We start from the raw sequence: 23,650 nt of genomic DNA on the forward strand, positions 1-23,650 counted from the left end.
ACATGTTTGATATCATTTGACAGTGTTCTTAATTAGCATTATTCTAGAGATATATAGGAATCCATATGTTAGGGGTGTGAGTATAGTTCAAAGTATGACTGTTTTACCTTTACCAAATTAGTTTCATTTATGTATGCCCTCCTCCATTCTTTTAGTATGCAGATCATGCCTAAAAACTAATTCTTCCTTGAAAGGGTATGGTGTTAACTTATTAGGCCAGAATAGGTTAAGCACGTCACGGGACCAGGTGAAAATCACACATGGCAGAGAGGCTGTTCATCATTGAGATGTTCTATTAGGACCTGTGGATGGGAGAGGAAGTCGGTGATTGGTAAGCCAATACAGTTTCCACTGATATCCAGTCCAAGTCTCTTCTGTATGCCATGAATTCAGAGTTTGATCTTCTGTGGCTGACATTGGCAAGCTATACTTAAAAAATGCATGTTTGAAGAATATCCATTTAACAATAATTTTCAACCCTGTACCTGCTTTGGTGCCTTTGACAAATACACAATGATCATCCTACAGCAGTGACAAGCAATAGACAGACATCTTAAAATGTGAATTGTGAATTACAAAGGGCCTATACACTTTTGGGCACACACAACCACAGTTTGGGCACAAAATCACTACATCAGGATCACATTTGAGACCACACTGGGTCAAAGTTTCCTTTCAAACACATTACACAGGAAGTAAGGAATGGCGGGGTTGTACAAATGTGCCCGTTCATGCACTCAGTCTCTCCTGGCACGATACGCGAACGTGACAAATCAACGCGGTGCCTAGGATCACACAGAAACTTGCCACAACATGCGGTAACAACACATTTCTCTATCAAAACTCAATTTACAGGCACGGACAAGGCCATGCATAATCAATGCACAAACTGCTCCCCACCATACATCACTTACAAATTGCTTTAGCGCAGGTTTGATAACAGAAGGAAAACTAATTGTTAATTTGATGCCCTTGTCACCTTTAAACTTGGCACTGAGGCCACATATCAGTCTAGAGATTGACACTAATATCACTGATACGTCATGATTAGGTTACGCTGGATATTGGTGTCACTTGACTGCACAGATGAAATATTCATGCTTTCGTCCCATCACGGCATAAAGCAGTCATGACTTCTCCATAAGTTTGTTCAAATAGAATTGAACATTCCGTCTAACATGAATGTAACTCAAGTACCTATGCTTAATTGATGAACTGCTTTAGCCGTTGCCGTAGTAAAAGTGATATGCATAATACAAAAGCATCTATTCCACATTCATGGTACACTGGGCTCAGACTGTATAACAAAAAGGAAACAGGGGTCTATATTGGATTTGATCCAAGACAGATCAGTTGCCTAGACTTAGGATTCATAAAAGGATTTTATTTGGACTCACAAACCAGGGAACCATCAAGAAAAGGTGACATACGGGTAGCTCTGACTCAATGCAATGTATATAAATTGTGTGTAGGATCTATACAATGTCATGTGAATATTTCCATGGACTGAATGATGTTCATGCTATAAATGTTGCTTTTGTCAGATTAAAGGGAAATTGTGTTCTGACAGACTTACAATGATAGCATATATTGTTGACAACAAATATAAGACAGTGTATCAAAGAACAGTCATCATTCAAGATGAATAAGAACACTCTCTTATCTGTCTCTATAAAACATATAGCCTGCAACAGACTGACGGGGAAACATGACATAAGCTACGAGTCTGCACACACGTTCATGTAGTTCACCAGTAGACTACATGTTACTCCATTCCCAAAGAATAACGCGATCCCTCAGATCAAACAAACTCAGCCATAAAACCTGTCCACAACCTTTCGAACTTCCCAAGAGCAACTTCAGAGGAAGAGCGGGCATGACTCCGCCCTGTTCTCCTGTGACATCAGGTCCCGGGGGCTGCCATTTGCTCCTGACCGACCAAGATCACGTCCAATATCCTTTCCACTCGAAGGAAGTGATGAGTACAATAGACAGGGATGTAATGTAGGATAATTGCAGGTGCTTCGCGGGTTTATCCCTCACTGGACGTGTCTGATATAAGGGGGCTTCGGGGAGCAGGCAGTAGAAGATTGGCATTACGCAAAAAAAGCATCGCCCTTGCCCTTGGAATACTAAATATTGATAACCAAATAGATAACTTGGCTGGCAACTTAGTAAGTAGCTAGAAATAGACATGGTCATATCCTGAAAGATGCAGATATGATTTAAAAATCACTTTATTTACTTGCACAGAAGACATACATGTAAGTGTACACCTTCGATTAAAATCATAGAGGAGTCAGATGCGGCATTATCATATCTTGGGTCACGGCAGAACCGTGCAGGGTTCACAGGAAAGCTCATATTACTCTTTTACAGGCTTGTACTCCCAAAGGACACATAACGGTACATTGTAAAAGTTCAGAGATGGGTGACCAAATATCCTTTGTTAATAAAACCATACAAGGACAAAAGCTGAAATACTAGAGAGGTAAAAAGATGTAAAAGATGAAATGAAAGGCGGCTGTTTCTTTATCATTGACCAGACAATAATGGTGGGAAAGTCTCCATAAAAACATGAGAGACGTGAGAATTTGAAATAAGGGGGACTAAAAGTACTGAACAATTTGAACTGAGGGAACTGAGTCCACAAAATTTTATGGACGATTCTGTTGTAAAGTAGTCATAATGGCTACACATTTTCACTTGTGACTGAAATGGAAGGAAAGAGTACATGTATGACTAGCTAGGCTGTGTTTTGGGAAACGACCAAAGCATGCTTTTAAAGCATCTCCGTGGAACGTCCAAACACTTCTCACACAAAAGCAGACGACATTTCCAAGTTTGGATCATTCCGGATCAGGCAACAGTCCATCAGTGGGAGCAATCACACCTTGCACGGTATCATTATGGCATAATAACGGTGGCGTCAGTCTGCCGAGAGCGCCCGCCCTCCCCAATCAATACGGAGCTGGGAAGATGCTGCTGACAGTGGGCAGCCATGCGGGAAGATTGGGACGATATCCCCCAGGACACTATCTCGTGAAAGGGTATTGAGTCTGCCGCTTATAGCCAGGGCGAAGTCCGCACATCGAGAATTGTTAATGACAAGTCGGGGCTTGGTGAACAAAGAGCTTTGACTTAACAAGCTTAAGGCTCAGGTTCTCGTAATCTTCATTTAAGAGTGGACACAGTGGTCTGGTAAAGCCTCGCATCCTTCCTGATGACGTTTAGCGGATGAACTAGCCCATATCAGAACAAACGGCCGATGCCACGTCCAGCGTCCAAGTGGTCAGTACTGCACCTAATGGAAGTCGAAGACATTTAGTGAGCCGTAGACAATTGTTCCTTATTCCTCTGATCCTAACCAGGGAGCCAATAGAGTGTGTCTTATGAAAGCGCTGTCTCTCCACAGACCTTTCACTTCCCTCCTTGATGTAGACCAACCTTGACTTATCTACAGGAGACAGCCCAAGTCACAGGAAATGGAGAGGGTACTTCTGTTTGCCTTCACTGGCTAAGTGGGACAGATAGTCCCTCTCTGCAGCTTCCCCAGTCGGGTGCAATGGACAGGTATCACTGCTGGATGGAGTCCAGAATAATGAAGCTGAACAAACTCCCTCGGTCCCCATTTTGGGCAGTTCAGCTCAGTTACAATGAAAACTATGTTGGAATTACAGTGTATGTTAGGATCACATTAAGGTGTACCGGTAGTCTACAAAATTATTTACTTAATTCCCTTTAGACTACTTTAAGTTTAAAACACTTTGAACTACATTGTTTATTCTCCTTCATTGGTACATTTTTGTAAGTACCAATTATTGATTAGTACTAAACATTATCTTTAAACTTCAGCCTGCTAAAGTAGCCATTTGGCACCAACTTTGTATTGGTTATGGGGTTAGGCAGCAGGTAAATGCTACTGTTTCTTCTCTGATTTCTTACCTTCTGTCATTTCCCTGTCTTTCTTTCATTTCTATCCTTGTATCCCTGTTTCCTTTCCTCATTCCTCTCTCTGTCCTGAACACACAAACACACAAATTGCAAAGAAGACATTGAAATTCTGTCTAACACTGTGCATGTTTAACACATCTTGTTGCCAAAGTTTTCCTGACAATTACTAATGACCCAGGGAAACATTCCTCCTCTAAAGGCAAAGACAGTTTCTGCACAATTGGAACAACAGCAATTAAACGTTCCCGTGCACTTCTCTAAGATGTATAAATCGATAGCAGATTAAGTCTTTTGGCCATGCATTAGATCTAAAAGCTCTCCTTTGTTATGCCAGTCTGCACAGCATTCCCATAAGTGCCTAGAGAATTAATAGGTTGAAACAATATTTTATCCTGAATTTGTGACTAAACTACAAAACATTCCAGCTCATAAAGAGGATAGTGCATTGAAAAAATAAGATTTATTAGTGCTATTGCATGATAGTAATTAAGACGTTGATCTTCTTTGTTAGCAATAAAATGACTGACATGTCTAGAATTTCTGATTTGCATATTGTGTATTTAGTTAATTTCATTTGTGACTTTGTCATTGTATACAAAGTATATTGTATCTGACCCTTACCTCTTCCCTCATGACCTCAATGAAAAGCGGCCTGCGTGCCGATTTGAGCTTATCATGAATAAACAAAGGTTCAAACAAATACACCAGTAAAAGAACAATCTTACATGTATATGGCAGTAGAATTATACAAACAATTACGGCAGCTTTGAGTGAACAAAGCAACAAGTAGAGTAATTTGCTAAGAACATGAATGTACTGTTGTGGCTCCAGACATAATGTTTCTGATTCACAATGACTCATGATCACTCTGTAGTCTTATGCTTCAAGTGAAGGGCTGTTCTATGAAAAAAATGAAAAAAAGTAAGAAGACAACAATGAAACAGTAGCACCCCAACAGGTAACTTCTATTCTATAAAACCTTCAAAATGGTCAGAAACACTTTTCCATCTCATTTTGCTATTTCTTGCCATTGAACTCCACCTTTTCATTTCATCTGGAATACATGTAGTAGTAATGATATTAGAAGCACTATAATGGCATATCCAGAGATTTCAGTTTCACACATTGTCAAGTTATGGCAGTTTGGCTGAATTCTACAACCAACATCAGAAAAATGACCTTCACTTTTTACCACAAAATCAGCCCATTCTTTGGCTAGATGAAAGTCAAAATGACTTCCATTTTGCTGTCTTATACATGTACCCTTCCTTTTGCTAAAAGGGTCACTAAAGTCAAACACTATTCTCTTCCATTTTCGTTGATTACCGATTGGGAAAATTGCACACGGCCCCTACACATCCCTGGAAGTCAAATCCATAACAACGTAGTACTTAATACAAAACTGTACCACAGAGGTTTGAAAAATAATCACATTCTTGTAAATTACTTTGTGGCGCCTTTCAATGACAGAGCAATAAAGCACTAGAAATAGAATGCCATCGGAAATTGGACCTGGGAGTCTAATGGCACAGTGTGGCGGACAAATTTTGACATTTGAATGTCTGAGTGCATTTGTGTTCGCCACCGAGTTAGACGCACTTTTCAGTCTCACAGGATGAGGAAAATGGTGATGTTACACATTGACATCATCGGCAGCTGTTGTGACTTTCAATGAGGGGCCATTATAAGAACCAAACACAAAAAGCTTGGTTACTGGCTTTCAGTTGACAACATTTCCATATCATTGGAAAGCTTCATCAATAAAAAGCGAATGGGCAGTTACAAATTTTTGAAGTACAATGCATATGCATCATAACACAGCTTTTGAGGATTCAGTGTTGGTCTTAAGTCCAATTCCAGACTTCTCCATCCTCCATGAACAGGATTGAAACGGAAAACCACATGGAAAGCAGAAGTAATTGGGATACGTACTGGCTATGAAAGGTATCAATTAAGCATAACTCAGCGATCACCATAGGAATGGCAATGCTCGGAAAAGAACCAGACAGCTTTCCTGGACTGAAGCCAACACCTCCTTAAGGCTTAATGGCACTCTCAGACTCATCAATGGCTACAGATTAAGTCTAGTATGATTGATGGTTCTTCTATGCCTGTAACAAGAAACTTGATAAAGGTACCAAGCTTTTCTAGAATACAATGTATTTTGGATTAATGTCCATCTCATGCAAATCCATAATCATACAATCAAGCAGCTGTCTCGTTGAAGTTTCTGATATCTGATTACTTCACATGGTTACAGTTGCTATCTTCTATAACTTAAAGCTGTCATGGATCAGTTTCTGATAATGTCAATTACATGCAAGATCCATATGATATCAACAGTATAAAGGGACAACTGAATAAGTTTACAATACTTATCTGGGATATAACTGACTTTAACACGACATCAAGAAATACTTAAAACATTTCCTTGTTCGCATCATCAACAATGACTATACAGAGACAACTTAGTTGCCACTTATTGACTTGGTCAATTACTGTCCGAGTTAATGCCTGTCAATTCACACAAACTTTGTTGCCTTCCAGTACTTCTTGGCATATTAGTATGAGATTTTGCCTGTACTTTATCATGCATCAGTTACAACATTCAGGTCCAAATGCGAAGCAACTCTCTTGACGATAAGCTTTACACATCATTTATAACTCTCTGCCCCAAGTCAAGTCATGTTTTGATGATAATAACAACGACAACTACAACATGTTCGTATTACAATTGCGGAAACATCTCTTGTCAGGATAGCTTACAATTGTGACAGTTGGGAGACGTTAGAAAAATAGGGTCGCTTAAGTAAGGATCTTGCTGCCTGAAGGGGCGGCAATGATGGAGGAGAACCTATTTCTTGGGTCACGTTTCCTTCACTCTCTGACACAGCACAGGAAATTGGCTCCCCTACCACACACCTTCATGAGAGCCTTTCTGGCAGATACAAGTCCGTGAAAAATGACTCCTTACTGCTGTTTTCCCAGAGTTTCCTAAGCACGTGGCTCGATAATGCCCCACTTTGATAAATCATAAAGACTCCAGCAGCTTTATACGATATCGTCAAAATTGATGGCATAGACCCATTTTCAAACATTTCGGCCGCCAATTTCAACTTCAAAGCATGCTCTCATGCAAATGGACTTTCAAACACACAGCAGGAACTGCCGATGCTATGTAATGTATTCTCTGGGAAAAAACATGCTTTAAAAGTTGACCTCTGAAGGTTAAGAATGTCCTAAACACTGGCAAGATTGGCCCCCCAAAGCACGTACATTTGTTGGCTAGTACACACTGGGGTCTTATGGTGCAGAGCTATTCAAGGAGAAGGCACGAATGGGACTTAGAAGCAACTCTATCCCATCACAGACAACTGTTTTTGTTATTCCTTGAATGATACAGTAATTGATGGGAATATAAAATGGCCCATGCAATAACAGAACTTGTTGCATATAAAAAGTTAGGTGGAAGTTGGAAGAAGTGAGCCAAACAGTACAATGTAACGTAACCTTACCAATTATCTTCAAATTTATTAAAAACGTATCTATCTTCAACCTCGAATCAAACCATGGATAGTTATATCAAAGAAAGGCTTAAATAACATCGGCTACTTTTAACAGATACTAGCTATCGTGTGAGTTTGAAAAACATGATGAAGTACGCGGTGTCGAATTGCAGATGAAATATGTCATGCATGACGCTTCCATGCAACTTGCTGTTGCTGGTTCAGGAGTTTATCCTGTTATGTCACTGGACGTAAACCTATTTCATTGTTTTGTATAAAGAAGAGTTATGACTAAGGATCATACTTATGACGTTCTTTATTGCTCATGAGAACTGACTTTAGCAAAACACACCTCGACATGTGGACATGACCCAAACTGGACAATAACTGGTAGTGCACGATAACTGGTCATGTTACGTTACCATAACCTGCATACTATGTTATCATTTCCTTGTACTTAACATGTAAATTGTATCAGCATATCATACTTTTTTAGGTCACCCTCCCTTAAGGTGTTATTCCAGCAAAGCTACTTGGTAGGCATAGAAGATGTAATGATAGTCTGATATCTTTATAACATCAGACTCTGCAGGCTGGAACTTCTGTAGCTCTTGAACAAGTTTTGATGAACAAATTTTGGCTTCATCATTCTGAGATATCAACAGAAGTTCAAAACTGCTACCACAATCAGTCCGGCTACTTTATATGACTGGAAGGTAGTTCAAGGTACATGCATGGAAAGGTACATGTATGTACAATGTGTCTATGTCCGATATGACTGACGTGTCACTGTGGAGATATATTTATTGCATTCTTCCACAAAACGTCCTGACTCTTCATACATATGTCTAGATGGTCTACAGAAGAGAATAATTCATCAACAAAAATTTCAAAGAAGAAACACGTCACCAAAGGCACTAACTGTCACTGTATGTACATATTTTATACACCTGTGAAAGATATCAAATTTACACTACATTTTACAAGTATGTATTGCATTTTAAGATTCATGGCATTTAGAACGGTCTATAGGGAATGCACATTTTGAAAGGCTTTTACTGGAAGTGGTAACAAATTTTCCAGGAGATATAATACTGGCTGAATTCCAATCAGCAGCGATGTTGCCAGTTTGCAGGGCTTCCCTGAGGGAGGTTATGAATGCTGTCAAGCGAATAACATTTGCCAGACACCAGTTAGCACAATACATTAAGTGGAGGAACATCCTGAATTTCAATTTTGCGCTGATTTCGAACTTCTTGGCCTCTATTGAACAACTTGGGACACTCAGACGAAAAAGATTTACTAATGAGGAAGTAATGCAAAAATGCTTAACTCGGTCTTCATGCTGTCTGTGTGTGTGTGTCCAGAGGAAAGAATATTAATATGATATACATTTTTTCCTGTCACCTGTAACATAACAGATGTTTTTTATTAAACAATTAAAACACTGCTATTTTTACTGCAATCTGTTAAGTATCTTATTTCAACAACTTGATTATATCAAGTTAAGAGAAATAGATATGAAATCTGAATCTGACCTAGAAACTTGGTGCCTTGTGCGAAAGAGGAGACACAGTCAAAGCAGTGGCGAAGGGTATGACTGTAACTGATGCATGATTTATTCTCCCATTGAAGGTAGTCATAGGATATAAAACTGACAATTTTTCACAGCCTAAACTCATATCTTATCCTTCATTACTTCCATGAAAGTTGTTCCAACCACTGCCTTTCATCCACTTACAATTTCACCGCCGGGTTTTGTACTCCTGGCAGTTTGATTCCGAGCAGGTATTCATCACATCACCTTTCTCATCTCTCCCACTTTCAGGTGACATTCCGGGAGAATTCGGCACTTAAGAAGTTCTCAAGCCTTAAGACCCCATCAAACGGGAAAAGTGCCAAACCCGTTCAGTTGGGGATGTAAGGGGAGCGCGTTCATTGCTTTGAAATAAGGGCTAACACACTGGCTTAAACACCGAAGCCGCATCAATCATCGCCTTGGATTCCCTTCCTCGCGACGTGCCATCAGTTTGCCATGCAGGATTGCGCTTGCTTTTGTCAGCGAAAATTGCCTGTCTGTCCAGCGCTGTGACAGAAATAGATGGCCGTCAATTCCCCGGAAATTGGTGCCTCAAAGCAGCCTATCATCCCAGGCAATATTACTTCCAAGGAAATGGAGCGCTCGAAATTGAAACTACTGTGCACACCATTTTCTTTCGATTAATATTTCAAAAAGTCATAAAGGATGTAATATCAGTGACTCAATTCCAGCTCCTCAATAACCTATTCCTCAAGCCTGGATGCTCAAGTTACTTTGTTAAGAATGCATGAGGGTCAGTCACAGGGCATGCACACTACTATGCACAGGAAACACAACGTCCAACCTCTTGCCACTGGCAATGATAATTTTTAACATGTCCTGATACACCCATGGCAACAGCTACAAGGTATCATTTCTATCTCTCGGTCAGTAATATCTTTATCACAGAAATACCTGTCTGGTGTTGTTTATCTCTTAACTTCAAAGGAGTGAAATATTGCATTTGGCTTGTCTGTGTATCTGTCTATGCATCTCCGTGAATAACTTCACCAGGTTGGAAATTGTATATAGATCCTGGTTGTGAATACAGAATCTTGGTATCCTGCCAATGTGTCTGACAGTGTGTATCTGTATTTTTTATAATTCCTAATACATGCAATACAGTCTTGCCAAGCATCTTTTGTGCTGCTATTTTGTCTGGGGGGTTGGAAGGCTGACAAGACAGTGTGGGTAAGGGGGTGAAGTCTGCCATCTCTTGTTGACACGCTGTCTTAATAGCAGGATCATGCATCTTATTCTGTTTGACAGAGTTTGAATAACTGTTATAAATGTAGTCATCATCATCAGTCAACGTGCTGACGCACTGCCGGGGTTATACCGCCCCTTAAGGGCTGACATAACTTTTTGTTGACAAAAGTAGCATCACAGCACATCTCAAGCTGCTTTCATCAACTTTTCCCTGCATGTATTTTTTTTTCATTTTCTAGAGTAACTGTACTCAGAAGTCCCCTTAAAGAAGTAAGCATACTGATTGATTTATATACCAAAATTCAAAATGGGTAGCAAAGAATGCTGTATGACAGTCACTTGGCTAAGAACCTTATAGTAAGAAGAGAAAGATTGCATGTTGTAGACTGCTGAATATATAGAGCTGTCTGCAGCTGGGCTGCTGAGAACATAACCTGTAGCTTTGGTGACAGAATCAATCTGGGGCTTATCAGTTAATGCTGGTTGGCGAGACATGCACGTCACCCGTGGCAGCTTGTGTAGATGTTGCTGAACTTTTAAAAGCATACATGTAGAGTTGAGTACATCTTGGGGCAACCTTTACTCTCTGAACATTCTGTTTGATGTCAGATATCTTCAAATGCATTACCGGCATCTCTCTTTCCCCCCTGGTCACTTTAAAACTGATAACTTCAAAGTCAATTCAACTTCACTTAGTCGATCTGAGATCTTACAATTGAAACAAACTGATGGCAACATCAGATTATGTGTCTGTTTGATAGACTGACACTTGCAACAAACTATTTGAGTACAAAATGCACAAGCACATTGGACAAAATGTGTATCATTGCCAAGAAGAGTTAGCGCACCCTGCACTAGGGAGGCACAGAGACAGTATAAAAGGAGGAGTGGTCCAATCTCTGCCATTCTTGATAAAGACCAATATAGTCCAAACCGGACGGATTCCATCTCAGTGCTGTCATTGTCCCAGAGCTACGAATGATACCTTTGCCAAGAAGGTTATGTTTTGGGTTGTGCCATGGTGTGGGTGTGTATGTCTTATAATAGAACAAAGGAAAGCAGAGAAAAGTATCAAAACTTCCTTGTACATTATGCACCCGTCTTGGGCAATAAAAATTGATTCCCCTTCTGACCTGCTTGTTCAGCCATGCCAGAAAATGAGATCATTACAGAGTGCTGATCTGGGCCCTCTGACACGGCCTTCTATGTTTAAATCAAGCCTAGATTTGAACAGATTCACACTGTAGTCTAACTTCACTGCGGTCCTATTCATGTCAAGGTATACATGTAAGAGGCTCAAATAATGGTTGCAATTTTTACATTCATTTGGTGTCTTTTGCAAAATATTACATGTCTTTCATTTGAGATGAACCTTCGAGTTGAATTGGTACAATTGAATTGGAAAGAAAACTTAAGATCCAGGTGCTTTTTCCAATGAAAAATACAGCTGAAACAGTTACAATATTTCGCGACAGTGTCACATTCAGCATGTCAGTTTTTACTTTCTTCTCTTTTCAGAAAAAGGAAAAATTAATGAAGAAATATGCAGGCTTGTTTAGACTAATGATAACCAAAGATGGGCCTATGGTCAGCCATAACAAAACAGTAATGATGTTGATATATCTTCTTTAGGGTAAGAGCAACCATATCAATCATCATCCTTGTTGAAATAAAGATAAATTGGTACCCTTTTTATGACCCAAGGTGTGATTAGTCCTGTGCATAATGTACATACCCGGGCCAGTATTTAACAGAATGGATACAAGTAAACCTACATGTAGATTGTTCATAGCCATACTGTCAGTAAGAAGAAATTTCAGAAAATGCAGTGAGACATTGGAAAACTAGCTTTATGTATCTATACAACTAATGGCTGCATGTGCAGTGTAGTACTGTAAATGCAGAAATGTTTGCAATGGTTTTATGCTCACTATTTTCATGGTGATCTTTCAATGTAAACTTTAAAACCACCACGAAACGTTTTGCCCAGCTATATGTATGACTGTAGCGCTACTATTGTTTCAAACGCAAACTTAAAACCACTGTGAACACTCCATTTTCTCCCTACCACAAAAAAAAACATGGCAAACTTAAATGCATTTACAGTATTTTCCTTTCAGATTATAATATGCACCTACATATTAAAGACAAGGGTTCGGAAAATGGCTACAATCAGGAAATAGTTACTATCATATTTAGTAAGCAGTAAAGCATGACCTAGGGTTGACCTTTAGCCGTATCAAGGATCGTAACCATTTGTCTTTCTTCCTATTGGCCGTTTTATACATGGCACAGTTTTTGCCTCGTGCTCCTCTGGTACTTTACATGTACAATGCATGCAGGCAAGTACAATGTACATGCATGTGTGTGTGTACAGAAATTTTTCAAGTTGTGAAATGGTTTGATTATTTCTCTTCGAAATCAAAGTGTTATTTTATCTACGTAATGCAGATACAGTATTACAATCTACAAACAGAAAGTAGAGTGAAACAGTAAAACTTTGTTTGTAATGTTGAAATTAAGTATTTTTAGAGGAAAACTTCATTTTCAGGGACATGCAAGATAATGCAGAAATCAACAAATATTTCTGACAACTGATTCAAGTTTATTATTGTCATACATACTGAACAAATGTTTAGCCACTTGTTAAGACAGAAAAAATAGCAGGAAAATATCAACGAACACTTACAAAATATAATATGTAATTTAGGAATATATGCCTCCACTGTCAGATAAACTGTATCAAGAAGACTGAGTTTTCAGGACTGATAGAAGTGTTAGTAAAAGTATGATTTGCACACATTTTATATAATTACATACTTTCCATTATCTGCTACAAAGACTGTTACATAATGAAGTAAATGTACCTGCTATGTTGTCACAAGTTCTTTCTTCAATGTGATGGCTCCAACAAGATATTGGACTGCAGTCTCTGACACTCCCACTCCAAGAGCTGACTAGCAAAACAATGGAATAGTTTCATATGTCAGTCAAATCTTGTTGATTAACATGCCTAATTTTGTAACATAATGCCCACATACACATATTATGTATATCTTTATTTTTCACATGCATATAAAATTCACTGGTGAATGTAGGGGTTTATCATTCAGGTGTGTATCATTCAGCACTAGGGAAAGAAACAGTTGAGTAAGTGTTTATCATTCAGCACTAGGGACAGAGATAGTAGAGTAAGTGTTTATCATTCAGCACTAGGGAAAGAGATAGTAGAGTAAGTGTGTATCATTAAGCACTAGGGACAGAGACAGTAGAGTAAGTGTTTATCATTCAGCACTAGGGACAGAGATAGTAGAGTAAGTGTTTATCATTCAGCACTAGGGAAAGAGACGGTGGAGTAAGCGTGTATCATTCAGCACTACGGACAGAGATAGTAGAGTAAGTGCGTATCATTCAGCACTACGGACAGAGATAGTAGAGTGAGTGTGTATCATTCAGCACTACGGACAGAGATAGTAGAGTAAGTGCGTATCATTCAGCACTAGGGACAGAGACAGTAGAGTAAGTGTTTATCATTCAGCACTACGGACAGAGATAGTAGAGTAAGTGCGTATCATTCAGCACTAGGGAAAGAGACAGTAGAGTAAGTGTTTATCATTCAGCACTAGGGACAGGGACAGTAGAGTAAGTGTGTATCATTCAGCACTAGGGACAAAGACAGTTGAGTAAGTGTGTATCATTCAGCACTAGGGACAAAGACAGTTGAGTAAGTGTGTATCATTCAGCACTAGGGACAGAGACAGTAGAGTAAGTGTGTATCATTCAGCACTAGGGACAGAGACAGTAGAGTAAGTGTGTATCATTCAGCACTAGGGACAGAGACAGTAGAGTAAGTGTGTATCATTCAGCACTAGGGACAGAGACAGTAGAGTAAGTGTGTATCATTCAGCACTAGGGACAGAGACAGTAGAGTAAGTGTGTATCATTCAGCACTAGGGACAGATACAGTAGAGTAAGTGTGTATAATTCGGCACTAGGGAAAGAGACAGTAGAGTAAGTGTGTATCATTCAGCACTAGGGACAGAGACAGTAGAGTGAGTGTTATCATTCAGCACTAGGGACAGAGACAGTAGAGTAAGTGTGTATCATTCGGCACTAGGGACAGAGACAGTAGAGTAAGTGTGTATAATTCGGCACTAGGGAAAGAGACAGTAGAGTAAGTGTGTATCATTCAGCACTAGGGACAGAGACAGTAGAGTAAGTGTGTATCATTCAGCACTAGGGACAGAGACAGTAGAGTAAGTGTGTATCATTCAGCACTAGGGACAGAGACAGTAGAGTAAGTGTGTATCATTCAGCACTAGGGACAGATACAGTAGAGTAAGTGTGTATAATTCGGCACTAGGGAAAGAGACAGTAGAGTAAGTGTGTATCATTCAGCACTAGGGACAGAGACAGTAGAGTGAGTGTTACCATTCAGCACTAGGGACAGAGACAGTAGAGTAAGTGTGTATCATTCAGCACTAGGGACAGAGACAGAAGAGTAAGTGGTATCCTGCAGCACTAGGGAAAGAGACAGTGGAGTAAGCGTGTATCATTCAGCACTAGGGACAGAGACAGTAGAGTATTACAAGTGTTTATCATTCAGCACTAGGGACAGAGATAGTAGAGTAAGTGTTTATCATTCAGCACTAGGGACAGGGACAGTAGAGTAAGTGGTATCCTGCAGCACTAGGGACAGAGACAGTAGAGTAAGTGTGTATCATTCGGCACTAGGGACAGAGACAGCAGAGTGAGTGTTGATGAAAGTTAGACATCCAGGTAATAAGATACACCAAAAATAGTTACTCGAGCAACTGGATAAAATTTTGAAATAGTCAGACATTTCAGACAGCATCCGCTATCTTTCGTAGAGTAGAGTGAGTGTGTATCATTCAGCACTAGGGAGAGAGACAGTAGTCGTAAACGTGTATCATTCAGCACTAGGGACAGTAGAGTAAGCGTGTGACATTCAGGACCAAGGATTGGGATAATATCATTATTTTTAAATAATCTACACATACATTTGTATACGTACAAAAATGAAGATATCCGGGCAAACAGAATCTGCACAGTCAGAATACAGCATCAGGAAACCAGAATATTAAAACATTGACAGATACACATGTATTCACTTTGATATCATGATAGAAGTTAGAGTTGCAACATACATATACAAATGTACTGAAAGAACCTTTATTGTACATTCATATTTCGAAGGGTTACATGTAGGTAATGGTCGTCTATTGTATGATGCCATGATTGCCTCACTGTCATGTATATCTATTCAACAGCACTGAATGATATCTTTCCAATATGCCATTCCACTTCTGAATCACATCTTGCCTCTCCCAAAATCTAAGTCTTCCCTTGCTCACACCATACTACTGCCATTATCAACAATTTATGCCTACATCAGCTATTTCCTAGTCCCACAGTCTGCTGACAAGAGGCCATCCGACATCATATTGATCGAGTGAAGGGGCGAAAGTCCATCGTAGCTGACAGAATTGGAGCTCATTACAGTCAAGGGCATTAGCACTCTCTGCTTCCTTTCATAGCCTGTCTCCATGTACATGTAGCTGCCCCATTTCCTGATGATTAACACGCCTTTCTTTCAGGGATGGTCAAAATGAAAGCTGATCCAATTCTGTAAGGCTCCCTGATTCTTGGTAATTAAACGATGACTGAGGTCTTAAGCTCACTATGGTTAGGAAAGAGTTGATATAATACGTAGAATATATGATAGGACAATAGATGCCAGCATCAAAATTACTGCTGGTTGTGTATGAAGAAAACTCTATACTCTGAGAGAATTTACCAACCTGGATGAAACTATTTATGGACAAGTATGGGCAGTCAAAGAAGAAAACAAGAACCAAGAAGGGAAGGGGCATTATAGTTTTGTATATTTCCCACCTGTATTGTTCATTTTGCATGGTTGAACCTGTTCTCTGAAGTGGACATGCCATGTCACCCTGCTTGTTTTTCCTAGGAGAGTCTTTGGGCTTCATCTAATCTACAAGCAGATGTATATATTTTTTTAAAATATATATTAAGTACATTTGTATATCTATGTAGATTGGGTACTGTATACATTGTACCTACATGTACCTTGTATACAGGTAGATTGACCCATATAACAAGAGTCCGTAAAATCCTTGACCTACTTTTCACACTACATGTAAATCAACAAACTTCCCAAATCAAACATTTTCAGGGTAAGTTCCATTTTTTACTCCAACTACATGTAACGTTGGGTAACCTAAATTCGGGATTTTTCCGATAATGGTTGACTGAAATCAATCTAGCAGAACAATAAACCATCCTTTTTTTCTATTATTCTGTCAGTATCATGTACTATCTTTGCACTAATCATATATAACGGGGGTTGCCCGAACTTAGGACGCGCCCTAACTTAGGACGGACTTTTTAGTGAACTTGTTATGCATAAGTATGCCGTGTTTGTGTCCACTGACTATGCTCATAAGGAAGATAAATAAACCAAGTCCATGCACATAATTTTTATTTGCATTCAAAACATATGTGTACATATTCATTTCTTGTTTTGTCGAGAATAGTATTTTGACAATAATGATGGCAACGCTGAGTAGAGGGTCACTGCGTAGCTAGACGGCCCGACACCTAAATATACGACCTGTGCCAAGCAGATATACAACTATCATACACATAAGAAATATAAATTCATAAAACACAAAAAAATTGGGTCTTTAAGTGTTTCTTGAGAAGAAAACCGACCAAAGAAAACAACGTAAACATCGCTGCCGTCTGGCCACGTTGTTTTCCCGCCATTTTTGGGGGCCGCGATGGTGACGGACGGCGATTCAACGCACAGCTTTGTAACGCTCTAACATGTGATTGGTACCGTCTATGAAAAGGAAACTGAATACAGAGATGGCGAAGATATTTCCCAATAAGTAGACGGAGTATTGTTGATGTAAGCGGTGTCGTTTTTTCGTAATGATTTTGTAAGTCGGGTCGCATGCAAGACGTACGCCGGGCCGCGCGCAAAGTGCGTAGTAGCCTATTTCCCGTGGGAACATGAGCTGGGATGCTCTAGACATAGCCCTTCTCACATGACGTTAGAAGTGCACACAGTCAAAATTTTCCGGTCAAAAGAAAGCTAGAATATAGCAGGCTTCAAGCCTTATTTACATTTCCCTAACTTCATCACCAACTTCCGAAGAGAGCAAAATTACCAAAGCGTACTAAGTTAGGCACACTATCTGGCGTAGCACTAAATCAGAAGGTACATTCGTGAAAACGTCTCACAGCGTTTGCCGCTTGTAACTCGGAGCGTGAAGGGCCCATGAACATTATGAATACATTTCTTGTCCATGTATGTTCTTTAGATGAATGTGTTCAAAATTCATTCATTAAAACATGACCATTCTCTGGCAACCAGCAATGGAGCGCCGTGAGTTCGAGCACGTAAAAAAACGTCCTATGTTTGGGCGACTCCCGTTATGGTAGATTTTGTCTCTAGTCGTGCTGACACCATAATATTTCAACTTGAAACTACCGTCCGCCGCACGCACAATTACGGTGCTGTCCGACAGGGGGGCACATTAATTCGGGAGAGAAGATTCGTCTTGAATATCTTACCGCTAATCACATTTTATACAGCAGCTATTCGTTCTATCCTTGGCTTGAGGAGAGTGCTATGGATATAGACGTGTCCAAGTAAAAAAAATACACGAAAAAACGGCCGTACCGCACACATCAGGCCAGTTCCGGAACAACCCGTGTGTTGAGTCGGTAGAACTTCACTCAAAGTCGGCCCATCGTCATCATCGGGCAACGTGTAACGTTACATTATTCATGGGAAGTTAGCTGGATGCCGTAGCAATGGTAATACTACTATGTCCATGTGTTCCTTGTTGTGTTAGGAGCAAACTTTGAGGAAAATATCTTCCTCAGTCCACTATCACACGCAGCATTTAGACAAAAAGTGTTCCTCACAAACCTTTGTCGTCTGCTTGACAACAGGATTCTGGTTAACAATATGGCGGCGGGAAAATACACGTGCCGTAGGTTGTAGCAACAGAGAGGAGTTTTGATGATTGATCACACTTAGAATCCAGTTGCAGGTTAGCAAAAGAGATTGTAATAAGTTGTCTTATAAATAATTGTGTTTAGCAGGCAGGAGATGTGACATTTGTCTTATAAACCAGCGAACAACCGTGCTGGGTGATTCTCCCACGAAGCCCCCAGACTCTGTCAATAAGGGACGGAGAGTTTTTGACGTCGCCAACTTCTAATGCATGGTTATCGAAGCTTTTCAGCCAGTGTTCTGAATACGTTAGTCTATCTGCTTTGCATTGCTGGCGTTATAACTGATTTTGCATCTAGCACATATCCCTAAATACCCCGTTTTCGAAAAATCCCGACTTTAAGTACCCCACGAATTTAGGTTACCCAACGTTATCTTGTAGTCAGTAATCCTGCCAGCAGACCATGCAAGATAACTGGGATCATTTGGACGACAGCTCAATTAATGCATTAATTAGACACCTGAACTCTGAACCCTTGCTCAAGTGATCAGCTAACACTTCGACCCCCTGACCCCAACACTGAATACAGATATGCAAATTGTCAAAAGGGGATGTGACAGACTTGCAAAACCTAGTTCTTCACAGACAATTCTCAGAAATCATTGAGGCAGAAAAACTTTGCTGGAAGGATTTCTATCAGGTACACTTCAATACTTGTCTTTTGAGTCTTAGCTGAAAATGTGTTTGCTAACTATGTGCAGGACCTCCATTTTTGTAACTACATGATTGTGTGTTTGTGCATTCATCAGAACTTAGAAGATAGGGAAAATGGTGTTTTCTAAACAGAAGGCACTCTAGAAGTAAGCTAAATGAGACAAAGGTGGGCTGGAGCTGAAATGATAACATGTACTAGAATGGCTGCATGCCATCCTGATAACATAGGAGGACTGGCTCCTCAAAAATTCGGGTTGGGGGATCCCAATCTGTACATTAACATTGCTCTAACTGTCATGGTCAAAGTTCCCCGGGTATTGTGCTGGGAATCACGTTGGTTCATTGGGTCAATAAGAAATGACGCAATTCTTCACCGCACGCAACGGCAAATAAACTATTACAAAATATCTCTTTTCTGTTCGTAACAATTCATGAAACACTACAATTATACTTCGTGTAATTTTGTCTTGGCACCAAAAGGCGTCCTAACCCGCGGGAGGGCTAGGACCGAGGGTGATGCGGAATACAACGTGTTGTATTTAATTTATGTCATACCTTGGTCATACGCACCCGAGAAAACACACATTTCAATGCGGAATGCGCCACAGTTTTGCGTCCTCGAACAAGAAACTGTAACAACGTTGATTCTAACCTCCAAATCCGTTATTCGAATTTCCGACGGCGGCGCAACCGGCGCGCTCGAAATGCATTCAAATATTCTATGGAAACCTGTGTGATACAACTCTAGAACCCTATGTGATCCGGATAGTTATCACACGGTCCGGAACATCCGTATCAGGCCCAGGCATGACATAAATTTGTATATACAATGCCTTTGTTTTATGAACAGGACATCGTAAATTCCAAACCTGGCCTTTTTTTTTAGTTAATTGTAACGGAAAACACCGTTTAACGGATGCCTCTTACTATCAGCAAGGACATTCTATATAATGTCCTTGCTATCAGTAACTGGTTGGTGTTGGTTGAATAAAGAATGCTAAATTTTAAAAAACGAACATGAGACTTAAGACGATGATCGAAAAGCTATTCTCTAGCGTCATGAGATATCTACAGATGTTGACTTTTATTATTTAGTAAGTAGACTTTTGAGACTTACTTTGTACTAAGTTTGTAGTAGAAGGGAAGTACAGAAGTCGTACTGTTTGTTGTGTCAATTAAGTTTATATTACGACCGGCAAAAATGCAATACTATACAGTCATGTAAAAAGGAACGGTATTGTTGTAGTCTATCAGGAAGTACAGAAAACAGATTTTAGTTTTTCATAACCAAACCAAGGAAACATCTATAGGTAAGTTATTCATATCTTCATGTCAATTAAAAGGACCTACACTTTTACCCCGGGCCCTCTAAGCAACTTCTCCTGAACATCCAGGTGTCATATAAGACCTACCTTCTAGTCTTCCCAAACATATGGGGTCACCAATTATTTTGGTCACATCCTGCCCCGGTCCAGCTTATTTTAAAGCATCTTGTTGCCATCTGTTTTGCAGACTTGTTAGCAAAATCTTCACCACCATGAGTGGCACAACTCCTCAGTACTGGCTGGAGTACACCTTCACTGCATCAGAGAACTGCTCACTTAAAGATCTGGTTACAGGCACAGCCAATGCACTAACCAAGGCCACATCAACAGTGGACAACGGAAAAGTTCTGTTCCTCTTCAAAGTATGACTCCACTGTTCAGTATTTCTTCATTTCTTTGTATCTTCATTTCAGATTTCTTCCTTTTTGGCTACATGTACTTTCTTCTAATCTATCTTTAAGTGTCATGATAATAAAGAACAGAATCTTTTTGTCCCCACAGGTCTTGGCAGAACCTAAACTTATTGCAGGTGAGGCTCAACACTTCATTGGTATCAGCTTTAACATCCATTCAATTCATCAATCAAATATCAACTTTGCAGACAAAAAAATGATAGCCTGCATGGCGTTGATAGTGAAAATTATGTATTATCGATATCTTATTTTTCATCAGTAAAATTAAATAGTGTGACGAACTTGCTTTCTGACTTTATTTCTCCATACTTTTCACAAATATTTAAACATTACACACGACAAAAAGAATTTGCTATTCTGGGGAGCATTTCTCCATACTTCAGAAAACAACTGATGTTAGAGAATTCCATTTCTGTTGTCTGATCGTTATATAATTATACAGCTCTGAAACATTTCTTTACATGCATTTCCAGTTATCCAAGCCACGGATGCTGCAGAGCTGGAGTCTACCCTGACAGACAACCCCGCCCCTTACTTCGGCCAGTTGGTGCAGGTGAAGTGTCTTCCACTGCGTCCTTACGAGTCATTCGCGAAGGAGCTTCTTGGCGTTGAGACTTCGTTTCAACAAACCGGGGAGTGGGCCGCTCCAGGGCAGTTCTACTGTGTAACCGTTGACATTGAGTATGCTGGTAAGGAGTCCTCACATAGTTTTCTTGCTACATATATTATTCCCTTTGTGGGAACTTGATCTGTACAATCTGAACTGATAAGTGAACAAATTTCATAACTCTTATATGATAGGAACTTCATACATGTGACATAAATGTAACTTAGGGAGAGAAACAAGTACAGACAATTATGTAAATTAGGACCTCATTTTCATCACTAAGAACTTAAAAGGAAATGCCACGATAGCAGCTTAGCAGTAAATGATAGCAATTTTATACATGTACAAGTATTTGTGACATGTACATGAATGTCAGGTTAACACCATCAGGCATAAGTTATGCATATAATGGGATTATTTCCATATTGGAGAAGAAAATAAGTTTTTGCTGAAGAATGGGGTCATGGATATCTGGTGGAAATGTAAAAACAAGAATGAATTTTTGTTTAACCATACAAGACATTGTCAGTAAGGTTTCTTCATGACATTCTCCCCAAGGTATGACGCAGGAAGAACTGTTTAAGATATGGAAACAGGAGGCCATTGTAGCACTTGGTGTGATGGAACAAGGCGGTGCCAAGCTCTGGAAGGTTGCAACAGAGAGGAAGGTATACAATGTATATGCTCAACTGATAAAGACAAAAGATACTGGGAGTGTCATTGTAAACTTTAGTAAAGGGTTGTATCGCTTCTCAGTTACATGTATTGATTTAGAATTTCAAAAGGGCTATCTGAAATAGACAGACCTTTAGAAATGAGTAGTATGCCTGACAAAGGTTATCAAATCATGCCGGTTAATGTCAAAATGAAAAACATCAGACAGTTTGTACATGTGTAGAAGACAATATTTTTTCATCTTTAACAATCAAAGCAAACCTATTGTACATTGTAGTTCACAGATGCTGTGCATGTAGACACTCTGTTGTAGATAACAGTTTTGCACATTTCCTCAAGAATCTTTTGTAATACTTTAAAGAAGAGTAATTTTTGGTTTTTTTACAGGAAAGAATTATAACTATAGCAACAGTTACTGATATCTGAATGAACAGGTTGTTTATTTTAAAGAAGAATTTTTTAAAAAGTAGTTGAAATCAGAAGAACATTTGAAGGGGGGATATCTCAGATCACATAACAGTAATGAAGAAAAAGCTAAATGTTTGTGTTGATGACTTGCATAGGTGCTGATCCTGGTGAAGATGACAACTCCAGACATGCTCGATAACTTGTTCACTGCGGAGCTGCCATTCTTCAAGCAGATGGGGAACCAGGCCCACACAACCTGCAAGGCTATTGTACCATTCCAGTACTGAGGACAAAGCCTGCATTCAGAATCAGATCAGCAAAATCTCTCAATCTAAAAGTGGTGCGACACAATTAGTAATCATAATTTCTATACTTTTGTAGGTGGCAGAAAACTTTGTATTTTTCACAATCTACCATTACACTAATAAATGAATTTGATAAACACAAAATGGATTATCACCCATCAAAAGGTAGCAATTATCCAACTGTACAAGATACCAATCAGTCTCCCCTTCTCTCATCACTGTTTGGAAGCTTGTTTTTCATGCAAGATAAATCACTGGTGTAAGGCATGTTGTTGGTTTGTTTGTTTGTTTGTTACAGTAATACAAACATTCATACATACATACTGTACATGTATATATGGCATTTCTTAAATGTGCTCATCGAAGCACAAAAAAAAAGAAAACGTGAAGGAAATTTACTTGAAATTCTTTCCGACCCTACCCCTGGCCCTAGGTCTACCATCAAGTTGATGATGTAGAGACTTATCTGAGCAGCAGGACCAAGGTGTGCCTTGAGGGACATGTCTAAGAGAACCCTGCCCTGCTCATTGCGACAGCTTAAGTTCTTTGTGCCAGGTTTTCTAATACAGGTATATGATCTCTCTGCATGTCTCCAGGTGATGTTATGAATCAGTGATTGGTATTGACTACTAGTAGGTCATATGGAGAACACAGGGTAATAAAACCTGCAATCACTGGATACATAATCCACAGAAACATTGACTTTTCTTCTACTAACTTGTGTGGTAAATGTTTATAATATACATGATATAAATATCCTTTTTTTACATTGTACATTTTGTAATCATAGCATCACGAATACAAAACATATGTAAGGATGAAGGCACAGGAACACTGTGGCAATGGGAGCAGTACTGTAACTTCATTATGTTTGCAGGGATTTAATTTCTAAACAGTGGGAAGAAAGAAGGCATTTGCATTGGGAGGGAAGCGAATGGATTCT

At 39.6% G+C, this 23,650-nt stretch overlaps 2 protein-coding genes across 9 annotated transcripts in view; one reads left to right on the forward strand and one right to left on the reverse strand.

Annotated features, from left to right (window-relative positions):
* LOC136436793 (kelch-like protein 5) overlaps positions 1 to 23,650 on the reverse strand; it is a 128,927-nt gene that overhangs the window by 93,831 nt on the left and 11,446 nt on the right. For 2 of the 7 annotated variants that reach the window (XM_066431119.1, XM_066431121.1), the window contains exon 2: positions 13,116 to 13,201. The exons of 1 other annotated variant lie outside the window; for it this stretch is intronic. Coding sequence is in view for 2 of the 6 variants with exons in the window: in XM_066431115.1 (XP_066287212.1) it covers positions 3,946 to 4,007 (62 nt within the window). In the remaining 4 variants the exon portion in view is untranslated. Of the gene's footprint in view, positions 1 to 3,945; positions 4,021 to 13,115; positions 13,206 to 23,650 lie in introns of all 7 variants that reach the window. 4 more of the 7 variants (XM_066431122.1, XM_066431120.1, XM_066431115.1 and 1 more) reach the window with 3 other exon arrangements.
* On the forward strand, positions 310 to 23,465 carry LOC136436795 (uncharacterized). Of its 2 annotated transcripts, none has more exons than XM_066431125.1 (6): positions 310 to 331; positions 20,487 to 20,661; positions 20,801 to 20,828; positions 21,186 to 21,401; positions 21,878 to 21,987; positions 22,558 to 23,465. In XM_066431125.1, exons 2-6 carry the CDS (start codon positions 20,512 to 20,514, stop codon positions 22,687 to 22,689), a joined length of 636 nt encoding a protein of 211 aa, XP_066287222.1. In that variant the 5' UTR covers positions 310 to 331; positions 20,487 to 20,511; the 3' UTR covers positions 22,690 to 23,465. The 2 variants fall into 2 exon arrangements, with proteins under 2 accessions (XP_066287222.1, XP_066287221.1); XM_066431124.1 differs by lacking the exon at positions 310 to 331 and adding an exon at positions 18,833 to 18,960.

This window comes from Branchiostoma lanceolatum, chromosome 6, assembly GCF_035083965.1.
Source record: "Branchiostoma lanceolatum isolate klBraLanc5 chromosome 6, klBraLanc5.hap2, whole genome shotgun sequence".
Lineage (NCBI taxonomy): Eukaryota > Metazoa > Chordata > Leptocardii > Amphioxiformes > Branchiostomatidae > Branchiostoma > Branchiostoma lanceolatum.

What these genes read in the sequence shown, in the direction of transcription:
- LOC136436795 (XM_066431125.1), top strand. Translation starts at nt 20,512, where the DNA reads ATGAGTGGCACAACTCCTCAGTACTGGCTGGAGTACACCTTCACTGCA. An exon ending in AAGTTCTGTTCCTCTTCAAA is followed by an intron (nt 20,662 to 20,800) that starts GTATGACTCCAC and finishes TTGTCCCCACAG; the next exon opens with GTCTTGGCAGAACCTAAACT. An exon ending in AGAACCTAAACTTATTGCAG is followed by an intron (nt 20,829 to 21,185) that starts GTGAGGCTCAAC and finishes ATGCATTTCCAG; the next exon opens with TTATCCAAGCCACGGATGCT.